Source organism: Ricinus communis, chromosome 8, assembly GCF_019578655.1.
Source record: "Ricinus communis isolate WT05 ecotype wild-type chromosome 8, ASM1957865v1, whole genome shotgun sequence".
Lineage (NCBI taxonomy): Eukaryota > Viridiplantae > Streptophyta > Magnoliopsida > Malpighiales > Euphorbiaceae > Ricinus > Ricinus communis.
The window spans coordinates 2,764,126-2,776,794 of NC_063263.1; the positions used below are offsets into that span (position 1 = coordinate 2,764,126).

Genomic DNA, 12,669 nt, shown 5'->3' on the forward strand with positions numbered 1-12,669 from the left:
ATTAAATAAGCTCCAAGGAGAGTATAAGACTTATACATCCAAAGTAGTGAACAAATTCTAAGGAAAGCATCTTGACGAACAATATCCTTTTAAGCTTGCTAACCAATCTCCTCAATATCAAGATTACTCAGAAAGTTAAGTACCGAATATAAATACTCTCTCATTAAAGGAGGAACTAATTAGGACCAATCAGAATATACTAAGCAAACTATATTGAACACATATATAATAATGGTCGAGCATATTAAGCCAAGTACATATTGATAACAAAGTAGACTATGACGAGCACAAAGTGTCAAACAATGCAAGCTTAAGGTGGTCAAAGGCATATTAGGATTACGCATCCTATTAAAGAGTAATATTACTCTCAGTAGGAGTTATGTTGAATAAAGAATTTATATTTTTCTATTAGGACAAGTACTACCGCTTATGATACTCTAGCTAAAATAAGAAAGAACAATCCAATTAGAACTGTAAATTTTTTAAAATGTTAACAAGATTCAAGATTTATAGGTAGGAGTCTATAAAAAGGTATGAGCATAAGACTATTACACGATTTTTCACTCTTTTCTATTATTAAGGTTTCTTTATTGACTTAGCCATCAGAATGAGTGATCGAACAATCCAATTCGATACATTGCTAATATCTTTCCAGAAATTTAGGAATTCAAGTTAACCAAGAGATAATTATTGATAGTTGGCCTTTGTTTTATTAGTTATCAATATCAAAAGAAGTTAATCATGTATTCATATATAATAACTTAAAATGGGAAACAACAAAGTAATTGGTTATATGTTATTAGGAAGTGGAGATCTTTAGGAGATGTTATTGAAGATATTTGCATATTGTCAGGAGAAGAGTTTATAAAAGTTATATGAGAAAAATAGAGGTGAAGAAAGAAGAGTGAAATTGTTATAAGCACGTTCAAGACATAAAAGCACATTCAAGATATACAAGATGGTGGAGCATATTGAGAAGCAAGTCAAGTTATGAAGATAGTTCAAGGATAATCACTAAATTTTGAAGCTCTATAAATAGAAGAAGCCCCATAAGAGAGTAAACTCGAGTAAAATTAAATTAGTAGACCCACAACTTATTTATCAATATTTACTTTATGAAATTCTTAGCATTTATTTCTATAGTACAACAAAGCTTTCAAATTTACTTTTATGCAATCAAATCATTAGCTTTATAATTTATTACTTTCAAATCTTTTAGCTTTCAAACTTTGTATCTTTCACATTCTCAACTTTTAATTTATTGAAATATGTCTTGTGACCTACTTTTCACGGTTGAATGCAATTTCTCAGCTCATTTTAATTACTTTTACCTCAATCAATTAAGCATGTTTATCACAAATATTTCATTTTTGGTCTAATTCTTTGAGTTTAACATTTAATATTAGTACATTAGCTCAATTTCCACAAGCTCCTTACTTTTAATTTTTATCAAATTAATTCTTTAGCTTATTGATTTTAGTATTCTTAGCATTTAAATTAATCCTTAGTCAATTTCTTTTAATTTACTAATTGATATATCTTTTAGATTTAAAAGATTGCATCAATTTAGCATTCAAAACAGTTTAAATCCTTTTATTTTTCATACAATTTTATGTTTTAAAAGTTAGAAAGTATAATTTTACACTTGTTATACATGTAATATATATTAATTGAGGTATTTTTACTTTGGCATGCTCAGTGATTGTGATCCCATGTGAAAAGACTAATAATTGTCATAATTCATAACAACCATAATAACAATTTTGGCACACTCAATGGAGCAATATTTTCAAAATATATCATCAGAATTAACCGATATTTTGTGATGAGTAATACGTCGAGTCTTAGAATATGGAAGATGTCATTAAAATAGAAACATATAAAACTTACGTTCCTTACATAGAGCATATCGAACAACACTTTACACCACATGATGTACATTATAATGACATGAATGATGACACATATATAGAATGGGATCCATATGCTTAAAGAATTCACATGCAGGATTAGAAAATTGAATAAATCTCAATAAAACCTATTGTTAGTAGGTTAGATAAAATTTCTTTACCTTCTACCGGTGATGCTTTTTGTATGGTGAATTTTGTCAAGATTCTTAAAATATAAGAAGAGACCTTCTCCAAGGAATAAAAAAGTCAAAGGATATTGGTAGAAAGCACGAGAGGTAGTCCTAAAAATATCTAATCTTGCTATCAAATAATCAATATACTTAAAGAACTTATAAAGAAACACAATTATGCCTCTACCTAACTGAACTTCAATAATAGAGTCCAAGTAATTATTTTTAGGTCTTCAACACAAGTTTTGGAGGAACTCAGAGACAACCCATAAGGATTTTCAAAGACATTCCTTAAGAGAATAATGATAATGATTATTATCAAGTTTAGAAGAAATGTAAAGTACAACATAATAAATAATAAACTCAAAGCACATCAATAAAATAAAGAATCAACTCATTTTTTTCACACACTGCAAGATGATGGTTGCCACATTGACGGACCTATAGATCCTCAGTAAAGTCATATGATTTCTTTTGTTATACATAAAGTTAAAGAATCTAATAAATTTCCACTTGAACTTTGGGAACAGTTCTTAGAAATTTTTCTAAGAAGACTTTAACTTACAATGTATTTAGACTGAGGAGGACTATCAACTATTCTACACGACCGAAAGATTCACACAAAAAATAGCCACTATAAGTAAACTTATGAATTCTCCACAAACTTCTGGAGTTATTTCACCTTTTACTACAATCTTGAATTAAAAGAGATAAAAGATATGTAAATATAATACTTTTTGTGAACTGCACATAACATTAACATAAAAATCAATCTATAATCTTTTTTAATCTACTAACCTTATCCAACAAACCTCAGATCATTGATGATAAATCATTGAATGTCTTCATCAAAAAATCTATACGCCAAAATATATCTACCCAAAAGTCTCTGAAAGAATTAAAGCATTCATGAATCAACAACATAATCAATAACAAAAGAAGAAGAAAAAGAAAAGGAAGAAGAAGAATATAAATTACTGAATAATTAATAACATCAAAGACAAAAGCTGTAAGAATTTAATGATTCATTTTTATTGACCGAAGTCATTGTCATTAAACGCATGCCTATTAAACCAACTTGAACCTGCTTTTTATAAAATCATTGCTACGTATACCTGTTAAACCAACAAAATTATTGGCATTTGCTCAAGAATCTCACATACCCTTTAAACTAATTTGAATCTATAAACACGACTGTTATTAATGGTATTGGACAAAGCTATTGAAAAAGCTCTTGTTGCTACTAACTGATGTTATTCATCCATCAAAAGATAGTGACCTCATTGTTGAGCTCTTTTCTAAAGCTGTTGATTCTCTCTACGAAAGTGGCAGTGGAACTAGAAATAATGGCCATTTCTTAGAGCGATGGTGGTTCTAGCTCTTCTTTTGCCATCGGTGATAGATTTGAAGAGAGATTTTTTTTAAGCTGCCATGCATGATTATTAATATAAAAATAAAAATAATTAACTTAGTGCAATAGCACCATCATCAATATCTTCTTCAATATAACTTCTTGGAAAAGAAGAGTCTCTCGATTAAGCTTATCTTTTTTTTATTAGTAATCACCGAGATGATTTTATTTATTTATTTAAATATGCATTTATTTCCACAACTTAAAGTACTAAGGTCATAATTTTTCATTTAAAAAATTATTCACTTAAAGAAAAAAATTATTACATAGTAATTTATATTGTAAAAATAGCATTACCTAATTTAATTATAAATAAAAAAGATGTTAGAAGTAATCATATATTGGTTAATGATAACCAAACAGGTTATACTGAGCATAAAATAATAGTTGAGCAGATTGTGTAGAGCAAACAATGATAGCGGAGCAAACTATGTCGAGCACAAAATGCCTAGTCAATCAGATTTGACTCAGTCATGATCTTATTAGGATTATACATCCTATTAATAACAAATTTTCTAAGAAGATAAGTAAATATCTTAGAAATATAATATATGAGAGATGAACAATCCAAGCTGGATTGATAGTTCTTATAAAGATTGTTCTATTCCAATTAAGACAAGGATGATTTCAAAGCCCATATAAAGATGTGATTATAATAACACCAAGTACATAATTCAATTGAATTTTATTTTAAAAGTATTTTTACTTATTTATCAAAGTGAGTGGTCAAACAACACCATTAAATACTCTTACGAAGATCTTTGCAGGAGCTTAAGTGAACCAAAAAATCGTTATTGATAGTTGACCATTTTTTGACCAATATCAGTTAATATTTTTAAATGGACTCTTGCATTAATTAATAGATCAACAATATTAATTTTTTGGATCTAAGTAAAAAGTATTAAACGTTGGATACTAATTGCACTTTACAAGTAAAGATCAAGGGCTTATCCATATTTAGCCTAAATATGCTGTAGATTTCTGGTTTTCTTCTGCCGCCGAGAAACCACTATTAGTTGATGTCTTTTGGCAAATAAAAAAAAAACAAAGCAAAGCAGAAGAGAGAGAAATGGCGCTGTGGTTGGAAGCAGGCTCCGAACCCACAACAGAAAGTGAGATTGCCGACCTTGAAGCTATCAACGCCATTAAAGAATCTGCTGCTCTTGAACTTAAGGTCCTCTCCCTATTTCTTTTTTCTTGTCTGGTCTTTCACGAAGTTTAATGCTTTTGCACTCTGTGAACTATATGTTTTCAAGCGTAGTCTTTAATGGGTAAGCTTCAAATGTGCGCATTTTGGCTGGAAAAAAAAAACAGTAAAGATCATTTCTTTGATCAAGCTTTGAAATAATTAAAACTTCTCATTTCTAAATAAAACATTTCTTTTTATCTTTAATGATTCTTGTGTTTATATATGTGGCAGGAGCAAGGTAACAAATATGTAAAGATGGGCAAAAAGCATTATTCTAATGCTATTGATTGTTACACAAGGGCAATTAATCAGAAAGTTCTAAGTGACTCTGAAAATTCCATGATTTATTCAAATAGAGCTCATGTAAATCTATTGTTAGGCAATTATAGACGTGCTCTTAGTGATGCTGAGGAGGCAATTAAACTGTGTGCAACTAATGTGAAGGTAGTTATTAGTTATTTCTTTCTTTGTGTTAGTATTAATTGACTTGTCTCATGATTTCTCTCTTCTTCTTTTTTATTTTTTTTTTTTTTGTGCCTTGATGTTTTAAGTAGGCACTATATCGAGCTGCCAAAGCATCTTTATTATTGAATTTGCTGACAGAGGCAAAATCTTATAGTGAAAAGGGACTAAAGGAAGATCCAAATAATGAAGAATTGAAAAAGTTTGTTAGTCAGATAACTTCACTGAAAGTGGAACAGGATAAGCGTGAAGCTGAAGTTTCTAAGGCTGTATCAGATGCTAAGGTTTGGAAATTTGTATTTTGTCTGCAAATATTTTATTTTAGTAGAAATATAGAGGTTCACACCCTTGTATTTATTGAAATTTGAAAATGTTCAGGACCTTCTTTCTGCAATTGAAGATAGAGGCTTAAGGATTGAAAAGGCTATGTTTCGAGAACTTATTGGATTAAGGAAACCGGTATTAGATAAAAATAAAATCCTTCATTGGCCAGTTCTTCTTCTATATCCCGAAGTTATGTCCAGCGACTTTATTGAAGACTTCTGTGAGATGGACATGTTTTCTGCTCATCTTGACATGATATCCACATTTTAGACTTCTTTTAATGCTCCAATCGATTTGTAATTTTGGTTTTGATATTTCATATTCTGTGGCCTTAAGAGTTATTGCACATGTTATATCCTTAGCTTTCACACATGTTTTCAGAAAGTTCTCCATTACTACAATGGGATACGGAAAACAAGTATACTCGTGAAGCTATTGAACTCTACTATGAAGTAAGCTTTTGTAATTTTTTGGTTTTTTCTTTTAATTTTCAATATTACAAGTTTTTGGAGAAAGAATCAAGGTCTTTCACTTTGACTGGTGTTCATCATAATGTGGAATGTCCAACATTACGAAAGCAAGTTCTCTTGATTTCTGGGTATGTCATGTGCTGCAGTATATGGGAATTTATTGGCTGTCCAAATCAATATTATTTGTGTTTTACCAAAGATTTGTGTAAGTTTATGAAGGTTATAACTGTTACTAATTTATGAAATTTTAGATTTTGAATTAAGAAGTATAGCTAAATGGTCTAATATGAGATTTCAGACATTGAACATGTACAGAATATAGCAAGGAAAAAAGATTTACGATGTTCCTTCTCTTTCTTCAGAGGTGTGCTTGAATATAAATATTATTTTGTTCAGTGACTTATTTGAGTGCAAGTATGTTGACTTGTGCCATAGAAATGTTATATATTATAAAACATCTGCACAACATAGTTTTATGTGTATGAAAGCCTCTCAATTCCATCTTTTTATAGGCTTCTCTAAGTCCATAAGCTGTTTATTAAAATGATGAGGATATCTGGCGAATTCTGATTGATATTGTCAAATATAAGGGAATGCTTGCCGATCTAATTTATGTTTGTAACTTATGGTTGGGGAAGGATCCATCATCATTGTTGCTTATGCGGGCAGGGATACTCTCTGACAGGCAAGCATATGCAGCCATGAACATGACAATTAGAAATATTCTGGATTTGCTAACATCTTTGTATCTCAAACTGATAAGCTGTTGCCAATGATCAGTTCCTGTGATCTATATTTGCTTCTAATGTGCAAGTACTGTTCATGTAAATTTGCTGAACTTGTTAGGTTTTGGATGTATTGTTCTTTTCCTCAGAAACCTAAATGTCGAGTGTGCTAAGGTAACTTTCTCGAAGATGTTATCATAAATATCATGCTGGTGTGTGCATTGCAGCATAATCCAAAGTAACAAGGCATTTTGCACTGCCCACAGCCCGCCTGTTGTTAAACATCATAGTACTGTTTGGATTTTTGAGTATTACAACAAAATATTATGCTGAAGGATGTCAATTTTAAATCTCTTAATGGTCTGTAGGCGATTGCCTGTGTAAAAAAGCTCATATTGGAAATCTGATTCTGTTCTATATGTGTAGCAGCACTTTTATCTGTATCTTTATTTCTAGCATCTTGTATTTCTTCAATCCTAACTCCTTTCTTCTTGATTTCTCAGGCTAGTTCTGGAGTTTGTCTATCCAGGTTAAAAGTTCTAAATTATCTACTAGAAGGGACTGTAGGTGCTAACACAGAAAGCACTGATGAAGAAAAGGATTTAACTGAGGTTTCTATTCATAGTAACATGGCAGGTAATGTGTTTTCTATTATGCCTTTTCCTGCTTTCTTTGCCAAGCACTTTTACCAGCTGTAATTTTTTGCAGTCCTCATGCTCTTTGGCAATTTATGAGATTTGGAACTTCTTTGTTGTATAGGAATAAAACAGCAGCTTTTTCTGACCCATAGCCAATCCTTTCACTACTGATTGCTGCTTCTTAAGATGTAGTTCTTTCTCATTACATGAGCGTTCTTGCAGCTACTTGCATTTTTCTTATCTCTTATGCACATGCAGACATTATTCTGATGGTTACTAATTATTTCTGTAGATTAATCCCTTCTATTATGCAAAATAGTACAGGTTCCGGATCATGTTTCTTTGATCCTTCATTCTGAATTTTGTTTTTTGTTTGTTTTTAGATGCTCCTTGAAATTAAGTTTTGAAGTTCTTAATATTGGTTATAATTTGCTTTTAGCACAAGATTATTTACCTGAACTTTTTGTCTCTAATTTCCTGAGGTGAAGGCTCTTCGAAATGGGTAAAAGTAAATGAAAAGAGAATGCTACATGATGTTCTAAAAGAACCCAACTTCACTGTCTCTGGAATTCCAGGTCTGACTTCAGTTTCTTAACAACGTTATGCATTGGCAAAATGCCTCTTAATATTGTTTATTGGTCATTTACGCATTTGATACCCATGTTTGCAGTTTTTTATGTCGTTTCAAAAATCTCAAGCTTTTATAAAAAGTTCATAACTGGTAAATGGGCTCTTCCACTATGAGAGGATCTGAAAGCACTGTGCTGTTGCTGCCTTCTCAAGGTTATTGAATAGGTCTGTTAAAACGATCGAGCAGAAGACTCTCAGTGGCTCCCGGATATGAGTTATGATGTTCACTGGCAAGAAAAATGTGTAAATCTTAAAAATTTTATGCACCAGATGCATCACTGCGTCCACCAGGAGACCTGCATTAGTAGCATCAAATATCAGTTGTTCAGGTTATCCTGCAACTAACATTCTCTGTTGTATCAATTTCAATGCTGGTTTCGTTACCGATGAAGAAAGATTACCTGAAAAGAACTAATTTAATTTTCATATTGCGGTTTATTGAATTGGTCAGGTAAGATTTCTTACAGGCTGGCTAATCTGCTGCTTCATTCTTTTGTTACAATCATCGTTATAGAGGGAAATCTGGCAAAACAGTCAGTATTGCGCATACAATTTAGTTTGGTTAATAAATAAAAGATTTATGATTTTTATAAAAAAAAAATAGAAAAATAAAATTATAATTACAAACCACCCTAAGAAAAACATCAAGACTGGATATCATGACCAGAAAATGCTAAACATCCATATTTATTGGTTTAAAATTTTATTCACATAATGTGGCATATATAATATTTTTATAAAATTATTTTTTAATGTTTTTGAAATTAAAATATGGTTTTATAAAAATATTATATTAACACAAATAAATTGATTCATATCCCAAATGTGAAGGCATGAATGATTTTCATTTTATATGAATGTGTTACATAATTCCATAAATTAAAATACCCCACCAAATGATTTTATATTTTGATTTTTTTTGTATTACTTAATTAGAGAAGAAAAAACCCTCATAGAATTTAAAATTTCGATTAAAATAATTATTTTTTTGAGCTAAATACATTGTTATAATATAAAATTGGAAGTTGGAAATGAGGTTTTCTAAGAGTTAGGCCCACAACAGCTGAAGATGCACATGCAAATTTTAGGCATTTAGTGTGAATGACCCATTTAAAGAGAGTGTAGTGTGTAATTAAAAATATTTATACCTTTGACTCTGTTACAAAGTTGAATTACAATTTCTATTGTGTCATGCACGTGAATCACATCATCCCCACCCACACGCATGTTCATATTACGCAATTCTCGCTTCCCATCATTATCCTTACCATCACGATTTTTTCTTTTTTTATTCAGTCCCTACCATCGCTATTAATTGATCGTCTGACCCGATTACGTATGTTATTATTGTTATTATTTTAATAAAAAAAAGTTCCGATATAAACATCTTTATATACCACCATTATAAAAAATAAATTAATTAATTAAATCTAATATTTTAGATTAAGTCTTTTTTCTTTTTATTTTTTTATATCATTTTTTATATATTATTTAATGTATTAATTATATTAAAATATGAATAAACTTTTTTTAAAAATTATTTAATATACAAATGAGATCAATATTATAATATTACTGATATTACTACATATTAGAAAAATAAGTTAAAGCATGTAATTTTCGCTATACATATATATAATGTATGTTTATGAGTTATTAGTATTGCCATACATCTGAAATCCATTCACATGATTTAATTCACAATTTAAAATAATAAAAAATCAATGCAAATACAGAAATGCCCATAAAAGTAAAAAACTGCACTAGTAACTATATATATATATGGGATGTTGCGACATCAATCATATGCGATCCCGTGGATTAATGGTGTTGATTTACTTAATCAAGCGAAACCATGACAAGCAATTGACGGTGAGGAAGACAGGGAATAATTTCCTTTTATCCTTCACGCTAACTGCTACTTCAGCATAGTCTAGTACAAGCAATTGATCAGCTTTGTCTTGGCCCCTTGGGAATAATTATCATCAATTAAAAAACAAATTATTAAAATAAAAATGATATTATTTAATCATGGTTTTATTTTCTTAAAACCAAAAGACGTGGAGTGAGCAAATGCAGCGTTCCAATTTCTTTCTTTTTTTTTAATTATTATTCATCAAGGATTTTAATTATAATAAATAAATAATTATATAAATGTAACCACCAAGTTTTAGTCTGGTAGCCAGATAATTAATGCCTCAAAAATAAAAAATAAAAAATCTTTAAATATAGTGGTTTATTTTTAATTTAAAAAAAATGCTAACTATATTAGTGTTAAAAAATAAAATTATTTACCGATGTGTTTCATTAACTAATCATATATATTATTATGGACAATTTGTTTACCCATGAGTTCCGCTAAAATTGTCTTTCTTTGAACTAACAAATAATAATCAAAATGAGTTTACATTTAAGTAGTCTTAAATGTGGAAGTTACACTCAACTTCATAATTGATTATTATTAGAAATCTGTGTTTAAGTAATATCAAAGGGCAATTACTAGTTAGGTGGGATTTTAACACTCTTATTCAATTACACAATTATAATTGTCACTCACAACTTCATAAAACATGACATTTTTATTAATGAGTGGCATTTCTCGATTCCATAACAAAGCTTACATCACAAATCTAAAAATGGATGCAGAAATCAACTTCTTTATTTGTATATATTTATCTTTAATTTTATTATTTAACAGGTTATTCCTTGTAAATGCAATAATCATATATTACATATCAAACATTACAGTATATGAGGTCCTCATGAATCTAGCTCATTTTACTAAAACCCAGCCATACTCCAAGTTATTAACCTAGCTTACTAATTAATTATGTACAAGCCTACTTAGTCTAACCGAATTACAAGTTATGTTTTGATTTCCAACCTTTAAGCCTAATGGATTACTTTTTATGAAAAGACTAATTTAGTAATATTAAATCTAATATGGCCCAATTAATTCAATTAAAACATGACAAAACTCACTAAGTTTATATAAATTTTAAATTTAGGCCTAATATACCATCTTCTTAATCTAATGGACTATAATTTTCATGTCAGGTTCAATTCTAAGACCTAATGTCCATATGTCTAGTTTTAGTTATACAATCAAATAGCAGATATTTGGCATACATCCAAAATAAAGTAAACATAAAGTACAAAAAAATTAAATCTAGCTATTACAACCTTCCTACAACTAAAATCAAACAAAAACGCATAAACTGAGTTACAGGGTACAAAAAGTCGCATAAAAATTCAAAAATAGGGCAAAATTGGTGTAGAGCCGATTCGACTTAGTGCAGAGTCGATCGGCTTTAAGGCTTGGTAACAACCGATTTTGCATATTTTCTTCAATCCTCTTGTCCCGAAGCTAATTTAACATGCACAAGAGATAAAAACATGATTAAAAATCAAAAAAAATAAGGCCTATGACTAAATTAAGCTAGAAAATATAAAATAGTACAAACTCTAAAAAGCAAAAAACTGATAGAAGGTAAGTAAAATTTCACATGGCAGATTCTAGATTTTAATCATGCAGCCCTAAAAACTTGATACAATCACATAATTATTAAAGAAAAGCCATAAATCTAAAATGCGACTCTGACTATTCCAATTATTAGATCTAAAATCCAATACATTCATATATTATCATATTCAAAATCCAATATACATAAACATCACAGAGACATGTAAAATATCCTAGATTTAATCACATAAAGGGATATAAAGCATTTGAAATCAATCCTAACATGTATCTAGAATCATAAAGATAAAAGAACCAATAAATGGAAAAGAAATATTGATGATGCTGAATTTTGGAGAACCCTCATGTTGTCATTATAGATTGTTAATCTGCGAGTCTCTAGAGATAATAAGGTGGTTGCATTGAAGATCGGATGAAAATCCACTATTGTCTAGGATTGAGGAAATCTTTTGTCGTTCCTAAGAAAAAATTTCCTAATTTAAAACTCTTTCTTAGTGACTTCTTTCTCTATTTTCTAAAACTCTTTGCTTAGATGAACGTATAAATTAATGGAGGTCTGGTTACTTAACGAGTGTATCTAACTTTAGACCTAGGGTATGTTGTTCTATTTATAGCAGTGGGATTAGAAAACTCTACATGTATTAGATAAATGTTAATTATTTAAAATAAAAACCATCGATTATCTTTTCCTTTTATCAGATTTATATCTAATAAAATAAAATAAAATCTTTTAATTCAAATAAGTATCATTAAAATGTCTAATAATTATCATAAATCACTTTTAAAAACTTCTTTTCATCAATTTCAACGTTTTAAGTCAAAAAAGTATGAAAAACGACGTCAAATCTTGAAAAATAGCAATCAGCATTATGTAGAACTAACCGGCTTTGTACATAGCCATTTTGGCTCTATGCTAAGACGATTGGCTCTATATAGAGCCAATTCGGCTGTATGCAGAGCCGATTAGCTTTATGAGCAAAATGTTTAAGAAATTTTAGCAATTTAGTCCCTGAACTTGCAAAAATATATCGTTTTATGTCTCAAAGTTAATTTTTTATGACGATTGAGTCCAAGTTGATGTTAGAATGAATTAATTATTCTCAATTCTAATTTGGATTCACCCGTTCTTAATCTTTCAAGACTCGAGAAAGGCAGTAAATTTCATCATTGTATTTTCCATAATTCCTTCGATATTTGGATTCGAAAAAATGGATGCTGACATATCTTAATAGCAAATTTTGCTCTCATCATTTAACAAA

The 12,669-nt window shown here is 29.7% G+C and overlaps 1 protein-coding gene across 2 annotated transcripts; it reads left to right on the forward strand.

The window, feature by feature from the left end:
• Positions 1–4,449: 4,449 nt before the first annotated feature.
• Positions 4,450–8,379, forward strand: LOC8265950 (tetratricopeptide repeat protein 4 homolog). Of its 2 annotated transcripts, none has more exons than XM_015724897.3 (8): positions 4,450–4,665; positions 4,912–5,124; positions 5,235–5,426; positions 5,521–5,721; positions 5,838–5,918; positions 7,165–7,297; positions 7,782–7,874; positions 7,970–8,379. In XM_015724897.3, exons 1-8 carry the CDS (start codon positions 4,561–4,563, stop codon positions 8,041–8,043), a joined length of 1,092 nt encoding a protein of 363 aa, XP_015580383.1. In that variant the 5' UTR covers positions 4,450–4,560; the 3' UTR covers positions 8,044–8,379. The 2 variants fall into 2 exon arrangements, with proteins under 2 accessions (XP_015580383.1, XP_015580384.1); XM_015724898.3 differs by having other exon boundaries at positions 4,451–4,665; positions 7,788–7,874.
• Positions 8,380–12,669: the final 4,290 nt, after the last annotated feature.

Bases quoted from the DNA above. Each gene is read 5' to 3' on its own strand.
- LOC8265950 (XM_015724897.3), top strand. From the start codon at position 4,561: ATGGCGCTGTGGTTGGAAGCAGGCTCCGAACCCACAACAGAAAGTGAG. The intron at 5,919-7,164 runs GTAAGCTTTTGT...TTGATTTCTCAG, and splicing joins CTATTGAACTCTACTATGAA to GCTAGTTCTGGAGTTTGTCT. The intron at 7,875-7,969 runs GTCTGACTTCAG...CCATGTTTGCAG, and splicing joins CACTGTCTCTGGAATTCCAG to TTTTTTATGTCGTTTCAAAA.